This window comes from Polyodon spathula, chromosome 2, assembly GCF_017654505.1.
Source record: "Polyodon spathula isolate WHYD16114869_AA chromosome 2, ASM1765450v1, whole genome shotgun sequence".
In the NCBI taxonomy this organism is placed as follows: Eukaryota; Metazoa; Chordata; class Actinopteri; order Acipenseriformes; family Polyodontidae; genus Polyodon; species Polyodon spathula.
This window is the reverse complement of record NC_054535.1, coordinates 54,855,094-54,872,914: the sequence shown is the minus strand read 5'-3', so window position 1 is coordinate 54,872,914 and position 17,821 is coordinate 54,855,094. Positions and strand designations below refer to the sequence as shown.

Here is a 17,821-nt window from a genome sequence, read left to right as displayed (position 1 = left end):
GGGTATGTTATACCAGATTAAATGGTTTATAAATAAAGTAATATGGAAACCTGAAAAACATCTGTATACATGACCAGAAGGTTGAAAGCAAACACTGTATCAAACATGGTCAGTGGTTAAAAGAATGTGTGGCACTGAAACAGTTAATATTCACAGGACATCATCTGTAAAGAAAGTTTGAGAACACAACTGTGTACCAACTACAGATACCATATGTCAAAGCATCCAATCAATATTGCCAGAGGTTAAAGCAATTTAGCAGTAAAAAAAAGTTCACTTTAAATGAACACTGGTACAGTGTATCAGACATTAGGACTGCAACACTATACCTCCAAAAAGACACTGCGTCAAAATAGCAGTCAGCACATTAAGCATGCAGGGTTTATATAACCTTGAAAATATGGTCACTACCTCAAATGGGTTCTGAAAAGAGGCTTTGACACTGTAGTGGGGGCTGTCACCAAAGGGTTTTCTTATATAACACCCTCTATTGAACTTGTTCTAGGTAATTACAGAATACATACGTGCTACAAGCATGTAGCAAATCAGGACAATCAGTTAGGTATTTATCATTCAGAAAACCAAACTGTAACATGACCCAAATATAATGGACATTTTAGATCACAGGACAAAGTAAAGTGTTCTGGGCCCCAGGAGTTTTAAAGGCATACAAATATAGGTTCCCAGAATTTAAGTTAAAATATTATTTATAATTATGATACTGGACTAAATATAATAATCACTGTAAAACCCATTAGATAGTCAGCCATCTGAAAAAAAAATCTGCATTACCTGCAAAGCATAAAGTGCTCTTTGACGCAAATAGTCCGTATTGAGCAACTGAAGTTCATGAAAAAGCTCAATAAGGAAATGCGGTCGAGACTCATTCTGTGAAATTAGAGTTGCCACTTCAGAATAGATTGTATCCCGTAAAGCTTCAAACATAGAAAAATCACTGCCAGTTTCTGTAAAAAAGAAAAAATTACTTGAGTAGAAAATTAAAATAAGTGCAATGAATTTCTACACTATTTTAAGGTTAAATAAGTGACCAAGTTTACAGATGCAAAAAAAGTAAGCACATTTTCTCTGTAACTGTGTAAAGCAGTTGTGCAGATTCAAAACAAATGAAATGTAATAAAATGAATGCAATTTTTACAAAATTACAGCACACATCCCAGCTACATTTGCAGGTGCTGAATGGAGTTTCTAAAACAAATTAAGAGCCAAATGGAATAAGCACAATTTGCAGTTAATTTAAATAACAAAACTGGACAACTTGCTTAGAACAGTATGTTGCTAATCCTAACATATCGTTCTTAAAAAGTGACTTCACATTGATGACTTAAATAAAGAAGTCCAAAAAAATGATTTTCACATACAATACTGAGAAACATGCAGACACACACAAATATTACCTGGTGCTTCAGTGCATGCATTTCTGTTAGAGTGGAAGGGTGCTCTCCAAACATGTGCTGTAGGGAATTGGACAGATAAAGGTGATACACAAAACAAGGTGTGCAGAAAAAAAAAACAAGCGAAAAGGTTTTTAAAAAATAGTGTGTGCTGGGACAAACATGGTATTTTAATGGTATTCAAATATTCGTTAATTTGCTAAATGTTATCAAAACCATTATATGTAATGCTTAGTCATTTTTTTGCAGAAGAATAGTTTATGAAGGTCTTACTTTACCAAACTATTTTAAACTACAAAACAAAGCCAATGCCATACAAGAATTACAGTGGTTAGAAAAAGTAACATTACTTTAACTTAATTAACTTCTAATAAAGTACATGTGGAAAAGGGGCAGTTATGCAATTCTATATTTATTTTATGACATTCCACCACATAAAAAGTAGGATAACATCATAAAAGAAAAACAAAACATTGATCACGACACAATACATTTTCTTTGCAAGTTACGACAGTGTTGCAAACGTGAGGCATTCTGAAGCGACATATCTGATCTGTATCATATGGCAGACAGAATCAGACCCCGATTGACTCGCTTCCCAAATCTGAATGTAGAGATCACTTATTTGGCATCTTCTTTTTGCTTGTGCATGCTAATCTGAAATCTCTTTGAAATGCTGAAGTTTGACAGCCAGAATAAATAGACAACCAAGAGCAGCTGGTGTAAGGCAAAACATGTTGTTGATCCATATTTCTCATTTGTACCAATTGTGTAATGCCTGGCAGAAACAGATGTTTTTTTTTTTTTTAGGGGGGGGGGGGGGGGGGGTTGCCCTCAAATACATGCAGTATATTTGTTCAGATATTCTGATATTTGTCCCAGCACTGAAATAAATAAAGGGAAAAAACAAAAAAAAAAAAAAAAAAAAAAAAAAAAACAGGAAAAGGCCAAAAACCACACAAACAGATCCAACTGCTTATGTTGTACCGATTTTAAAAAGAAGTGCTTGATCCTATGCAAGCATTTAAAAAAAATACTAAACTATTCTAAAATTATATATATATATATATATATATATATATATATATATATATATATATATATATATATATATATATAAAATCACATCTAACAGGAACAACTAGTCTGAAAATCAGATATTCCAAGAATTTAAATCCAACATTTATTTACTGTTGTTATCAACACTACCTGATGAAAGATCATTGGGTTTACGATGTCTTAATTTTTTCTCCAGATTGTCATGAGTTAGTTTATCCAAGGCATTTCCAAATTCTTCTGTCTGTTTGACGTGGAGACCCCTCTCTTTACATTCACTGGCACTTGAGACACTAGCACTATCTTGTCCTGAAAAAATATTTAAATATTGTTTAACTAGAAATTTGTGAACAAAGGTATACATAACTTGAGTACACTTATGTAATTCCTCAAATGGTTTGAGATGAGGTACTTTTGATACTGTAGTGTGAGAAACTGAAATTACCAATAATAGGTTCATTTTTCTTGTACAATACCCTTGATCAAACTTGCATATACGAGTATATGAACCAAATCTCAAAGCGTTGGATATCATCTGAAAACCAACAAGTCACATGACCCCAATACGGCAGCCATCTTATATCAAAGTAAACAGTAAAAATTAACAATGACAACAAAACTACTCTTGATAACAAAAAAAAAAAAGTGTCTAACAGATTTCACATTTTTCCAATACATACCAATGCTGTTAGCTCCCAAGTTTTTGTCCTGCTTTTTATTTCTTCTTCTCCTGTTCTTTGACTTTGGAGTTTTGTCCTTAGAAGCCAGACTTGCTTGTGCTGAAGCTTTTCTTGATTTGAAGGTTTTAGTCACAGTTGTCGCGTCCATGGGATCTGGCATACTGCTAAAACTTTCCAGGGACTCCTGGTCAAACTGTCTGCCTCTGCCACTGCCTGCAGCTTGCGGCTTGATCTTGGTGTTCAGGCCCATCGTAACCGTTCCTGTGCAGCTGGAGGGACGCTCTTCAGTTTTGCCACCATCCATCCAACAAGCTCCCTGCTGCTCAGCTCCATCTTTGTTTTCTTTTTGCTGCCTTGTTTGTTTAAAAATATTACATATGAATACCAAAAAAGGACACTTGGATCTATTGCCAGTGGCTTGTCTAAAGAAAGCTTTCATAACCCCCTTCTAAAAATGTGGTTATTTTGGGAGTTACATTTCCCTTTTAGGTATCCCATCCAACAGTATGTGGTCAATGATGGCAATGTTAATAATTCCCACGAATGATACACAAGCAAATATCCATTTTTATAAGTAAGGATTTTAGGAATGACACCACTCACTCTCTTTAATGTGCTTCTACAAAAAAAAAAAAAAAATCTTCTACTCATCATAATGAGAGATATTTTAGTATGTTAATTAATGTTCATTTATACTGAACTTGGAATTTTTTTTTTTTTTTCGCATCGTGGTCAATGTTTAAAAAACACATGCACGATTGTGTCATCTTACCATTTGTTTTCTGTCATATTCAGAGAAGAACTTTCAAATGGTTTTGGAAAAGCCATGTACTCTGTTTTTGCAGAGGTATTGTGATCTGCTTGTTGCTCACTAGTTTTGGTAGCTGCATTTTGATAAAAGTCTCCAAAGCCAGGTGGAAACATGGGGTTAAACCCTGCAAGGATATTGAAAAATAAATAAATAAATAAATAATAAAAACTAAATGTAAGCATTAGAAAACAACCACCACTAGACAACTAAAACAATAAGAAATTGTTCGAAGTTCGTATTACTTTCAATACATATTCTTAATGTTTAACATTGCACTACACCCTTCTGACAATTAAGCACCTCAACAAACATAAAACATGCTACAGGAAGTAGAAATACAACTGCAGCGATTGTTTTTTCTTAAAGTAAATGTACAACAAAGTCCAATGTTTGTGTTTCCATAGTGATTCTCTAAGGATATAGATCTGTAATATGTACTGTTATCTATGCAATTAACTATATTTAGTAACTCAAATTGATCAGCTCTGGCACAAGAATACATACCAGCAGACATAGGAGAGAACTGTGCAAGCCCAGGCACGTTCACTGAATTTAAAGGGGGAGGAAAATGGAAAGGAAATACAACACTCGGAGATGGAGGGCAAGGGCAAGGATCCTGTTTAACACGTTGCTGTGTCTGTTGTGACTGCTGCTGTCGTACAAGATCACTTAGCATTTGCTTCAACCTGTTTGAAAAAAAAAAAAAAAAAAAAATTCTTCATGCAGGTACAAAACAATGGTCTACCAAATAATCCTTTCCATGAAACATTCTTAAACATTCAATTACCGACCATGAGTAGGTAACCTTAACCATAAATCACACTTTAGAAATAACTTCACATAGAAACACACTTTGGCTTGTGCCTTCCAGGGGATTCAAAGAGTTCTAATAAAATCCAGGGGCAGCTCATACTGGCAAGATAAATGTTGATCAAATTAACATTAGTTTAAGTGTTAGCCAAAATGTTAAAGGGACGTTCATACTGGATGCAACACAGTACGCCACAAACAATGTAGAGGATATTGTTTTCAATCAAGGCATTCACACCGAAGGCAGCGTAAAGCAGCAGTGCGTAAGCAACATGTTTAAATTTTTTCACTTCGCTTTTCTCCCAGGAGAAGACTGCTCACACAGAATCAACCAACAAGATGGAAGAAACTAACCAACCATCTGTCTGAACATCCAAAGCTTTACAATACAAGACATACTTTTTACAGTGATGCAGACCTAAAAGTAAATGCACGTAGGGGTGTCATTGTCAAGCTGGGACGATTGAGTAAGGTCATATTTAGTTATATGTGAACATGATCTCCCATGAAAAAGTGTATGGTAGAGTTGAATTCCAGATACTCAAGGGTTTCTGTGTATTGATACAGATTTTATTTTGCAAACAGCATCCCTCACTTTGCGTTTATAGGCGAAGCCTGCCTACTTTCACCCTTGCCGCCTTCGTTGAGAACAGGGGTCTGCAGCAACACAAAGCGAGGCACAAGGAGGCGGCATACGCATTGCATCCAGTGTGGACACCCCTTTAGATTAGAGATGATTAACTCATACATAGTATTCAGGTTTTATTATTTCAACATTTTAAATCATGATAAAACAGTTTTCATAATGTCTTGTACCTTTGAACGTTGCTTTGTTGCCAAGCCAACTGTGTATAACACTGGTTTAACTGGTGCATTATTAGGTGCACTTGTGGGGATCCAACATTGTTTGGCAAAATGCTATAGGGACTGGTAAGCAGAGTCTGAAGCATGTATGAAAGAGTCTGTTGAAAAAATACATATGCAAGACATAAATCCATGGCCATTTTCTAGAAAAAAAGATACCCGAATAACACAAAACCTTGCTATTTCAAACCCTTTAGACCCCTTGTCATTTGAATCCACTGCCACTGGGCAAGAATCTAATTTAACTAAATCACATGTTATGGAAAACATTGCCTGTGTATTTACATAATGAAAGTAAATTTTTGAAATCAAGCACCATATTAAAACTATGACTATTTGCCCCACCACTCCCCAGAACACACACTCTGATTTACCTGCTGGTCTTGCATCAGAGTTTGACATATACTACTACTGAAATCAAGCTGCTTTTTCAGCTGGTTAATTTGTTCCTGCCATTGCTCTTTCTCCTCAACAAAAGAGAGATCAGATGCCCAGCGAAGATTTTCCTGCCGTCTCATGCTGACATTTTGCTGTTGGTTGGCCTTGGCTGAGGGGTGCATGTTACCATCTACAGAAAACTGATGAGGCCTCCTCCAGTTGCTTAATATTATAAAAGAAAAGGGATGTCAGTAAACACATACAAGTCAACGGGGGGAGGGGAGGGAAATCACCACTTTACATATCAGTCAGTAACCATTAAACCCATACATATCAAACTTGCCGGAATTCTAGTTTCTCCAGAAACACAAGCTCAAAAAAAAAAGATGATTGTAAAACATATGCCCAATCTTAAGTATTTTGTATTTTCTTTTGACTTTAATATACACATTGTTCTATAACTGCATATTGTTTGAAGCAGAGTATTTGTAAACCATCATGATCATAACACTAACCTCTCCCTAGTTTCTCTCGCACTGAAAGGTCTCTGACTTCTGGAGTGCACAGGGAAGTTTTCATTTGAGCTGGTGTTTCCCTGCTCTTCCTCCTCCTCCACCTCAACACCTTCAGAAAGGAAGCCATCTTCATCTCCATCATCCTCCAGTGCACACGGAGTAGACCCACCCCATGTTGCCATTGTTCTGTAAATTCATTTTTTTTAATTTTTTTTAGCTACTTTAAAATAGGTGACAATGAAAGCTAAAAGAGTCCAGGCTCTAAAAATAGGCAAATATTCAACTTAACAAATCTTGTAATAAAATATATCCATCCCAATCAGACAGGGTAGTGTTCAATAAGCTAGTTAAAATGAGTGAAACCATCACATAAGGCCACAGGATGAATTGCTAACCTTTCATTTCTGCTCATTTGCTGAGAACACTGTGCATCGGTCCCTTCTCTTTTGGAGGTATTATCATTCAAAACATTTTGTCTCTGATGCTCAACCATTAAAGATTCAAGCTGTTTTCTCCTTTGTCGAAGTTCTTCTCGCAGGATCTGGTGTCGACGCATCTCAGACCAGAGCTATAGTTAGATACATGTATAAATGAAAAAGAAAAAAATATTTCATAAAAATAGCCTAATACATAAGCAAAACACAAAAGTTCTACATTTACAGGTAGTGTTCTAAATACTGATGTCAAACAGCTTTTAATTAAACATTCAAATTTTAGACATACTTCAGGAAATAATTACAATTATTACTGTAATAGTAATGATTATATGATCAAATTTCAATAATTAACATATGGATGTATTCATCAGCACTTACAGTAGGAATACAATTTAACTGCATAAATAGGCATGGCTTTTTTTTAGTACTCAATTATTTCAACAGAAGCTGAATCTATACTTCCAGTTATGTCTGGCATTAAAATATTGGCTAAGGTTGCCAGCTTGTAAGCATTTAAGAACACCAACATGAGCTTGATTAGCCACAAAATAGGTCATAATCTCAGGTATGTCTTATTAAACTCAGTGAAACCAGGAGTGGATCAAACTGCTATTTAATGGGACTCTTATTTCTATGCCAGGGTCTACAAAAGAAATAAAAATAAATAAAGATGGCAGTGCATTACCTCATTATCTGGGGATGAAGCTTCTTCAGGTTCTTGTACTGGTTTTGATACTGCAACTTGAGTGACAGCAGGGGTTGATGTAGCAGCGGGCAGCTTTTTTACTACCGATTGGCTCTTTGTACTAGACACAGACAACTGGAGAAGATATGAAGGATCATTACATTTGTACAGTTTCATATACATTCAAAGCAACCCATTATTTAAAGTCATGTTTATTCTTGATGTTTAAACTTTCAAGAAATGAGAACACACAAGAAGGCTGAAATAATATATAAAACAAGAAAAAAAGAGTAAGTTTAAATTTGTGTTCAAATGATGTACTATACAGTTGTACTTGCAGTAAAAGGAATACAATTAGACATTTTGACAAGAAGTTTGTCAAATGTCTTTCAGGTACTAAATATACCATGAGTAACCATGACAAATTCCATAGCCGGACTTGTAATTTGCAGTTTAGAGCTCAATACAAAATACTGTTAATAATCACAGTGCCTGAAATTCTTTTTTCCATCCACTAGTTAATGGATGGAATAATTCACCGATCACACATACAAACATTCTACTGGCTCAGTTTAATGTTTATTGATAGCTCACCAAAAATGCAGTTTGTGTTGCAGTGTGTGTTTAATATATTAAATGAGGGAACAAAAGAAACTGCAAAAACAAGCACCAATTAGAACATGTAAAAATACATTAAAACAGACCATTGAACAGGTCATAGAGTGAGAGAAAAAGAAAATACAAAACTAAACCATGTTTCAGTGAGGGACTAATTTCTAAGCATGCCCCTTGACTGTTAGTTTCAAATTTGCTAGGTGTCATTTCCAAGACAGACAATCTCCTCCTCCTCCTCTTGGAAATGCCACATATTAAACCAGTACACGGTTATTTATTTATTTATTTTTTTTAAACAGTAAATGACAAATAGTTCTTGTTATTAATCTTTGGTACTAAAAAGCAGATTTTATTCTATTCGACACATTTCATTAACAGCTACAATCACAAACTGAACAGTTGTATAAATTTCACTGCATAATACTATGCAGTAATTATTCAAAAATAGCAAGCATTAAAATATTTGCAAAAACAGAACTGCAAAAGCTTAAGCTTTCAATTGAAATATACTTTAACAGTGGCGGAATGTTACATCTGTGTCATCACAACACAGAAATAAAACAATCCACCTTTAACTGTAGATAAAAAAACATAACCTACAGTAAATAAAGTATTCAAATCAACAAGCCCATACAGTAAATAGACCATTTCAAAATAGTGCTTGTGAGCTTGCCATTACTGTAACTCAATAAAGACTGTAAAAAGCTGCTATAGACACTTGCTAATGAAACTGTTTGAGGCTTTATGCCACGGCTACATATTATTTAAGTTTTCAGGTGCTGATTAAAACAATTCTACAGTAACGGTTTAAAAAAAAAGCACACAATGCACTGAATAAATAGTACATGGGAGAGAAAAGTACAGCACTAAGAAGAGAGTATGATTATTTCCACAACTTTGGTTTAATTAAATTAAATGAACATAAAATCACATTAGTTCTCAAAAGTGAAAAGAAACAGTAATAATATGGCTTGTTTAAATCAACAGATACCCCGACATATGGTTAACAGTTTAAATATTCTTCACTCAGGTTTGTTCCAAATGTGGTGCTGGATGCTCCAGAGAACGTTTCATGTTGTGTTATACATTGTTGAGCACAAAAATTGCAACGGAACCAGCTGTTAGGAGATGGTAAATGCTCTCCCAGGGCAATGCTTGGTGCTGATAGGTTGAAACAATAAAACACCCACCCTTGCAAGGCAATGTTTGGTGCTATTTTTTGAAACAGTAAGTGCCAGCTACCACATGGCAATGTTAATTGGTTGAAAAAGTGGAGTCACATTATTGTAGGCAGTGCAGATTTGCCATGCTCATACATAACCCAAGGTTAAAAAGAGAAAAGCCACATCTCCAGCACTCCCACATCTCGAATCCGTGGGACTCAAAAAATGAAAACAGCAATAAAAATGGATGCACCACTGCGTCGTGCTAGTATTTAAAATGTACCAGCCCCAGACCAAATCAACTCGCATTTAGCTGGTGGGTGGGCGGTAATTTAAAATCCTGTAAATCATAAGAAACTATATATATAAAGATTTTTAAACTGAAGATTTAGACCAACATGCAAGTTGAATCTACCTGCAAGTCGGGACAAGCCCACTGCAAGTCCTGGATCTTCTCCTGAATTTCCAATAATCGCTGTCTTTCATCATGCAACTGCTGAAGTTCTTTCTGTTGCTGATGAAGTTTAGCTTCGTAGAACTTCTCCCTGTCAAACAATCATAATCCAATAAACTAAATGTAGAAGTTGTCACCTTTACTTCATATAATCTCACAATATAAACAGCTTCCTATATGCGTTCTTTGTGAATCATTTGAGATATGTTACAAAGTTGTTTATTCTTTACAGATTAATTAAAACGTCAATCCATTCTACGCAGTCAAAAAATAAAACACAAATTTCTATCATTTACAGAAATACCTCAAAGCACTGTCTTTGTGCTGTGAACAACAGCTTATAAAAACCAGTTACATTTAATAAACGGAATACATTATTAAATATGTCACCTTGCTTTTTCTTTTAATGCAACATCCTTCTGTGTTTTAGGAACATTAGGCCTGGTGTTATTTGGCTGGTGATTTCCCTCATTTTCCTCAATCACATTGGATGCATTTGAAATGACTTGATCAGCATCACTGTCCTAAATATTTAGAAGAAAAAAATCAGGTGATCTTGCCTAGTTTCATCACAGTTGGGCAAACATTATTCCTAACGACTATGACACTAACTTGTACTGCTGAGAAAAGGCATTGCAACTCACCTGTACCATTACAACAAGCTCCTGCAGTTGTCTCAGTTTCTCTTTAGCAGTATGAAGTCTATGGATTTTCTCTACAAATTCTGTATCATCTTCAAAATCGCTCCTTTGGCTGGAATTAGAACCTTCACTTCCCTCATCATCCTGATCCTCCTCCTCCTCATCATCATCTTTGTAATCATCCTCATCATCATCGTCCTCCTCATTGAAAGCACTCTCTCGATTGTACTGGCACTCTGAAACAAAAGAAAACACTCACGTTAAATGAAATGCCGCATACTGATAAATAAAAAAGGAAATGGTAGCTGTGACAATATGAAAACATAAGGGATTAGAAAAATACATCCTCTCCATTAAGGCTGATAGGATTTTGGAGATTGTCAGCACTCCTACAAGGCACTGGAGACACAGCAAGTGTGTCAACATCTAACATGCTAGTAGAAACTATATTCCTTTTAGTATCATACAACTAATTGGTTACTTCATGTTTAATTTTTAAATAGTTCTTCAACTTTAATGGTACAACAATCGTTACTTATTTATGTTGGTTTCAGCCCAAATCTAGTGAAATTCATCTGTCCCAGTTTCAACACAGCAGGATAGAACAGCATGTTACTGGTTGTTACTGGTTCTACCTGGAGAGGAACTTTATCCAGCAAAGACATTGCAGGCGAGGATAAGAGAACATGGGCATTGAAGCCAATAAATGGATTTTCAAATATTCAGCTTTGATAAAAACAACAAAACAGCTTCGTACCTATCACACATGGAATGTTTAAACTCCTCAGGTTAGCTGCCGATCTGTTGTTGATCTCGCAATTTGTATTCAGTCTTCCATCTCTATTATTTGTGCCACACTGTGCATTTGTCAGACTATTCACATTTGCCCTATTTCCGCTTCTTTGTGGGTTTCTAAAAAGCATAAAAAATGAACATTTACAACAGACTTAGTTAGCAAAAGGTTTCAAACCAGTATATGTCCATGGATTGGAATAACTTCAGCCACAAAGTTCCCACTTAAGAAAACAAAAACAAAAAAAAAAAAAGTCAGTCAATAAAATTGCTTTGGAAAAACAAAGAGTAAAAATAACGTAATTTTGGCATCACACAATATTAAGTATATGAATCCCCCCCCGTAGGTTTGTAGTCTGTGCCCCCGAAGATTTTGGACATTCTGCTACCCTGTGCATACCTGTGTATTGTAAGGCATGAAGCCATAGGCCAAGTGCCTTCAGCCACCCAAAAGTGCAGTAAGATGATGTCTTACTGCACACCCTGGAGTGGGTTATTGTGTTTATAAAATTGATGTTTATTTAATAAAAAAAAAAAAAACACATTTAAACTTTAAATGAAGTTTTATGTAATGTATCCTTCCAACAGTGCAAAACAGTTCCTATACTTTCTTTAGAACTACAGATTTGGTGTAAAAACGTACTACTGCCAAGTACATGTTTAGATGTGTTTTTTTTTTTTTTTTTTTTTTTTTTTTTTTTTTTTAAGTCCAATATAAAAACTACAAATACAACTGCTTATTTACATGTTTTATACACTTTGGTATGTAAAGTTGACGTTTGAAATGTTTGTTTTCCTAATATAATCCTGTACCTTCATTTTTTATTCAAAATGCACTTCCTGCATCTCTTCTCAACAGCAGCTTAACTTGTCCAGTCTCCCACAGTCATTGAGGCAGTTACAGAATATCACATCAGTCATATCAGTTAACCTGAACAAAACTGCTCACTGCATTACAATTAGTCCTGGGACAAATATCAGAATATTCAAACAAATATTTTTTTTACATTTATTCAGATACAAATATCAGATGTTGGTATTCGTTAAAAAATGACAAAAATACCTTACATTTATTTACCGCCTCACCAGAAGTTGCGCGACAGTTTAAAAAATTGCAAATGAAAAAGATATCTTTAAAAAAAAAAAAAAAAAAAATTATGTAAGGCGTTGGGCCACCACGTGCAGCCTGTATGCGCCATGGCATAGAGTCTACCAGCCTCTGGAATTCTGCAGGAGGGATGCGGCACCATTCTGTCATGAGAAAGTCAATTAACTCACGTCTGGTTGATGGAGGTGGAAAACGCTGTCTCAGGCATCGTTCCAGAACATCCCATAAATGCTCGACTGGGTTCACTGTGCACTGCCAGGTGTGATGAGAGGTTTGTGCACTGCAACCCGACTATGGTATCCCGCTCTGTGGACTTCTCGGCAGACCGTTTTTAATGAAACTGGCTGCTCGCGCCCCAGGTTGAAATTTGCAGTCAATTGATATTAAGTTGCTTGTCCGTTTTGCCTTGCACTTCGAATTAATGCACGGATATCACAATCCTGGAGTATGCGCTTCCGCCCACTGTTGCCCTTTGCTGATGATGTCTTTCCCTTGGAGTTCCATGCTGACATCACCTTAGACACCAAACATGCCCCAACAATCACCCCTCTTTCAAAGTCACGGAGGTCTCGTCTTGCAGCCATGCTAGCCATAATTTACAGGCAACCAGACCTGTTCAGCATTTTTATACGTGACCCTAAGCATGTGCATGAGCCACGCCTGTGTAGAAGCCCTTGCTTTCAATATACTTGGTGTCCCTCATTTACCCAGGTGTTTCCATTTTTTTGTCAAGCACCTGTACATATGTATGTAAAAATAAGACAGAGGATCAACACAGCAGCTCGAGCCTCTATTTAAAAGTTTTAGACAGCAAAAAGTAACTTGTCTATGGCCACTGTTTACTGTGAAGAAAGGACAATGGCAAGGAACGAAAAAAAAAATTAATTCACTGGGTTAAAGTAGACCTACACAATGTATTCTTTACTCCTGGGATATTTTTTCACTTTAAATGTGTTACACAGCGTAAGGTCTTGCTGTAAAATAAAAAGACACACACACACACACACACACACACACACACACACACACACACACACACACACACACACACACACACACACACACACACACACACACACACACACACACACACACACACACACACACACACACACACACACACACACACACACACACACACACACACACACACACACACACACACACACACAAGGTGCACATCCCCATGCTGCTATGCTGTCTCTGGCTATGATCTGAACAGTAATGGTTTTTATTACTTTTTCAAAACGAACGAATATCCAAACTAATATTTAAATTATGAGCAAATATCCAAACATGAAAAAATCATGTGCTCGTCCCAGTACTAATTACACACTGATGCCTGCAATTACTGTAATGCAGGGATTTTCACACTGTACCCCTTCTATCGGGAGGTTTCAGCTAATGTACCCTTTACAATTTTCGCTCACTGAATGGTACCAGTCGCAGTAAAAGGCAGAATAATCTTTACTGCAAGTTTATTCTTTGCTACTCATATTAGCTTTCTATTCGGCAAAGTCATTACACAATACAAAAAATTCAGCACTGTAAATGTTTCACACTACCATTTACTTCCCTCCTTAGCATAATTGTGGAGCATTTAAAATGGTTTATGGTATCAAAAAACATTAACCTCAAGATAAAACTATAACGAACAATGACACTTTTTTTTAAAATTCAAGCCAGCATAAAAATTACTCTGTATAACTGTCGCTTTGCACTTTCTATAGTCTTGGTTTTCTTTCTTTCTTTCTTTTCCTTTTGCAAGCAAGAAATGCATCCATTTCAAAACACATAAAACTTATTCAACCAGCCGCTACTGCGGTAATAAATAAAACAAAAACCATCAGTATGAGTATTGTGATTACTACTTCTATTTATCTAAATGCAGAAACATCACTGATATGACAAGATGAAAACAGCAAAGATCATGACCAGAACAGAGCACTCTCCATAGGCACAACCACCAGACTCCTGCTTCATTTCACTTATCAGAGTGGAAATCCATTCAGTCGAAATTGCGCATGGGTACAGGTGGAAAATGTGGACGTGATAAGATTGTTTTCTCATCTGCACTGAGCTGCAAAACAACGATTAAATAATTATATATCATTTACAGAATATATAATACCTTTAAAAAAAAAAAAAACAATTCAGGATAATTCTTTTACTTTCATTTTTATTTATGCATTTCTGCGGACCCCCTATGACCCTTAGAAGTACCCCCCTGCTGTAATGCATTGAATTTTTTTATACCATACAACTGTATTTTCAAGAACATGCACAGTTCTTAATGTATACAATACTTTGCTAGTGCATTGCTTAAAAAAAAAAACACTTTAGGGCGGGGCTCCCAAGTGGCGCATCCAGAAAAGACGCTTCACGTGGAATGCAGGATGTGCCCTATAGTCTGGACGTCGCCGATTTGAGTCCAGACTATTCCTTTCCCGACCGAGGACAGGAGCTCCCAGGGGGCGGTGCTCAATTGTCCGAACTAGCCCTCCCTCCCCCTGGGCAGCGGTCCTGTGGTCTGGCCGGACGCCTGCAGGATTGCCTGCAAGCTGCGTTGTCCTCCGACACTGCAGCTCTGGGTGGCAGCATGTTGAATCTGCAGTGTGTAAAGAAGCGGGCGGTAGACGGTGCACGGCACACGCTTTGGAGGACAGCGTGTGTTGGTCTTCGACCCTCCCAAGACAGCGGAGGGGTGGTAGCGGTGGGCTGAGCCTAAAGTAATTGGACATTACTAAATTGGGAAGGAAACAAAAATAATTGGCAACCACTAAACAAAAAACACTTCAGCACATAGATATTTAATTGGCTTTGTGTTATTGTGCAATGCGTGTGTATGATAACAATACGTTATAAAATGGGTATTTTAAATACTCTATCCAGATTGGTCAAAACAGGTCACATGGGGGTATTAATATTACAGCATATCACCATAGGTCAGCACTTTTTTCCAAAAACGGGCAAAACACTGGCAGATATCCATACACTAGAATTTAAAAACAAAAATGGCAGACATACTGGAATTTATCGCAATAAACATGACCACCGAGATTTATGTAAATTTCGAACTTTTTGGAAAACGAAGTGCACGACATATTAAATGAATCTGAACCAGACACCAATGATTCATTAAAGTAGTGGGAAGGAAAAAAAAGCTAAAGTATTCAAATAAATTCAAAACTCGCCATTCTGATCGCTCTGTTCCTTCTCCCTGAACTACGCCATTTCCCTATCCCATTTTGAAAACAAATAGTTTAAAAAATCTCTTAAACTTTCAGCTTTTCACAAAATACTCGGGTCCCTCTTAAGAGACTTTGGGGTTAAAAGATGTTTTGTTGCCGTTGTCCGTTCTTTTGTCTGCCTGCCTGCTGCCACTGGACCCACCCCCCTCGCAGCTGTGTGATCTGATGCTGAACATTTATAAACTCATTCCAACAGTTCCTGCCATACCTTTTAAATGTGTCCATGTGCAATGGTATCACGTTTTCTGCTGTGCCTTGCATTGTTTAAAATTGTTTCTTAACACTGGCCCAGTAGTTCTCCACGGTACCAAGCTGTAAATTGCAGTCAGTTTGATAAGTAACCGGGTATTCCATACAAATAACGTCTTTCTTGCCACTGTGAAGCTGTAGCACAAATCTGTTATGGATACCTCTTGTTACTATGTTACGGATAACAAAAGATTATTAAAAAAAAAAAAAAAAAAAAAAAAAACTCACCTGATGCTATTACCGGTCTTGTGAGGAAGCGTCTGCATGATTTAAAATAAAGGCAGTCTTATTTGTGCTGCGTGATTTAAAGGCAGACTCATTTGTGCTGTGTCATGATGAAAATGGGCAGTAATATTTTACTTTACTTAAATGTAATGAATAAACCAAGAATTAAAAGAAGTGTAACGAATCAAAAACTATACTTCCAATGTCAATGCTCAATTCAACATCTGAAATAATTTTTTAATTAATGCATTTTTGGTTGTATTTTTTTCTAAGTTCAGGCAGAGGTGGAAGGATATTTAATAAAAATTACTTTTTTTGTTAATTACATGTTTTTACGTTTTTTGTGCTTCACCTCGTGACTTAACACACCTGGGGCGTGTGGATATTAGAGTATATCCCACACCCTGTCGTGCCTTATTGCTTAAATATTAATTTGTTTTTAATTATTTTGTATATTTTTATTTGGGATGTGCAGTGCAAAAAAAACTGCAATTTTCTATGTATAGTTCAGCTAAGGCATGCGCAGTTCTACTGTAAAAATGGGGATCCAACTCCAGGACCGCAATATATCCGAATCCGCAGTATAGCGAGGGGCGACATAACAAGGGGTGGGTGTAATTTAAAAACTAAACTGTATTCAGATTTTTTAATGTTTGGTTTGTTTGTTAAGAAAAAAATAGGTTCCCTTTGCTGTTCACAGGTGGAATTATACCATCAAGAACTGCTGCAGCAGCACGGGACAAAAGCACCGCAGAACACGTAGAAAAAGATAAATATAAGGCTGAGGGACTTTAACCCAGTCGGGGCATTAACGGCCAGGAAATGCCCTGCCTGTCAGTCATTATTGCTTAATACAACTGTTTTTGCTGGTCCCTTCAGATTTGTATTAATAGGAATTGACCGTACTTTAATACCGACAATTCACATAACATTGCACAAGTACACTTTTAATGTTGCTTCTAATGATTATTACAAATATGGAGTTTGTACAAAAAAATAAGTAGGCTATCCCGCTGCAGTGGCGTGTCTCTTCTAATTGAGACAGGTTCTTTCAAAACACAGGATAAGTTCACAAATATTTTCCTCAGACACTTTGCTATGCTGCAATCACCATGACTTGGTTTAGAAGCATGTTTGCAGTAGAAAAATGGAATCGCAAAACGCCAGTCATGATGGTGACTGACAGCAAGGTAAAAGTGGATGGAATGTTCAAGTGTGAGGTTAGTTGAGAAAGCTTAGTACTGAGACTTGTTTTGTGCAGGACATAGAATAAAAAGGTGTTCCATATGAAAATTGACCTTTTCCTTCACTTTGTTCATAGGAACACGAACATTAACTGTTGTATATCGTAATTAGGGATGGGACGGTATAAAATTTGCACGGTATGATAACCTTTAAAAAAAATACAGTGGTAACCTTAACATCACGGTATACAGTACATCATGCAAGTTATCAAATAAATGCTCAAAAGAAAGACTAATGTAAATCACTTAAATTACCATAATTAAAAAAAATTAAACCAACAAAACACACTTCCTTTCAACGAATGATTTAAACATTTGGTATTTAGTATTTTACTATGCCAAATAACTTTGTTTCTTTTTTTATAAAGCTAATCAGAATAATAAAAAAAAAAAAACTAAAAAATTGTACACTCAATGTTATACTACAAGTG

The 17,821-nt window shown here is 36.3% G+C and overlaps 1 protein-coding gene across 8 annotated transcripts in view; it reads right to left on the bottom strand.

Annotated features, from left to right (window-relative positions):
- The window catches only part of pcm1 (pericentriolar material 1), a 40,808-nt gene that overhangs the window by 12,255 nt on the left and 10,732 nt on the right, over positions 1-17,821 (bottom strand). For 7 of the 8 annotated variants that reach the window (XM_041225544.1, XM_041225573.1, XM_041225578.1 and 4 more), the window contains 15 exons: positions 11,279-11,433; positions 10,525-10,757; positions 10,271-10,404; positions 9,842-9,971; positions 7,649-7,783; positions 6,922-7,094; positions 6,527-6,712; positions 6,008-6,233; positions 5,586-5,731; positions 4,464-4,645; positions 3,921-4,083; positions 3,149-3,501; positions 2,622-2,777; positions 1,416-1,472; positions 793-965 (listed from right to left, as the gene is read on the bottom strand). In XM_041225544.1, coding sequence (XP_041081478.1) covers positions 793-965; positions 1,416-1,472; positions 2,622-2,777; positions 3,149-3,501; positions 3,921-4,083; positions 4,464-4,645; positions 5,586-5,731; positions 6,008-6,233; positions 6,527-6,712; positions 6,922-7,094; positions 7,649-7,783; positions 9,842-9,971; positions 10,271-10,404; positions 10,525-10,757; positions 11,279-11,433 — 2,602 coding nt within the window. The remainder of the gene's footprint in view (positions 1-792; positions 966-1,415; positions 1,473-2,621; positions 2,778-3,148; positions 3,502-3,920; positions 4,084-4,463; positions 4,646-5,585; positions 5,732-6,007; positions 6,234-6,526; positions 6,713-6,921; positions 7,095-7,648; positions 7,784-9,841; positions 9,972-10,270; positions 10,405-10,524; positions 10,758-11,278; positions 11,434-17,821) is intronic. The other variant, XM_041225568.1, reaches the window with a different exon arrangement.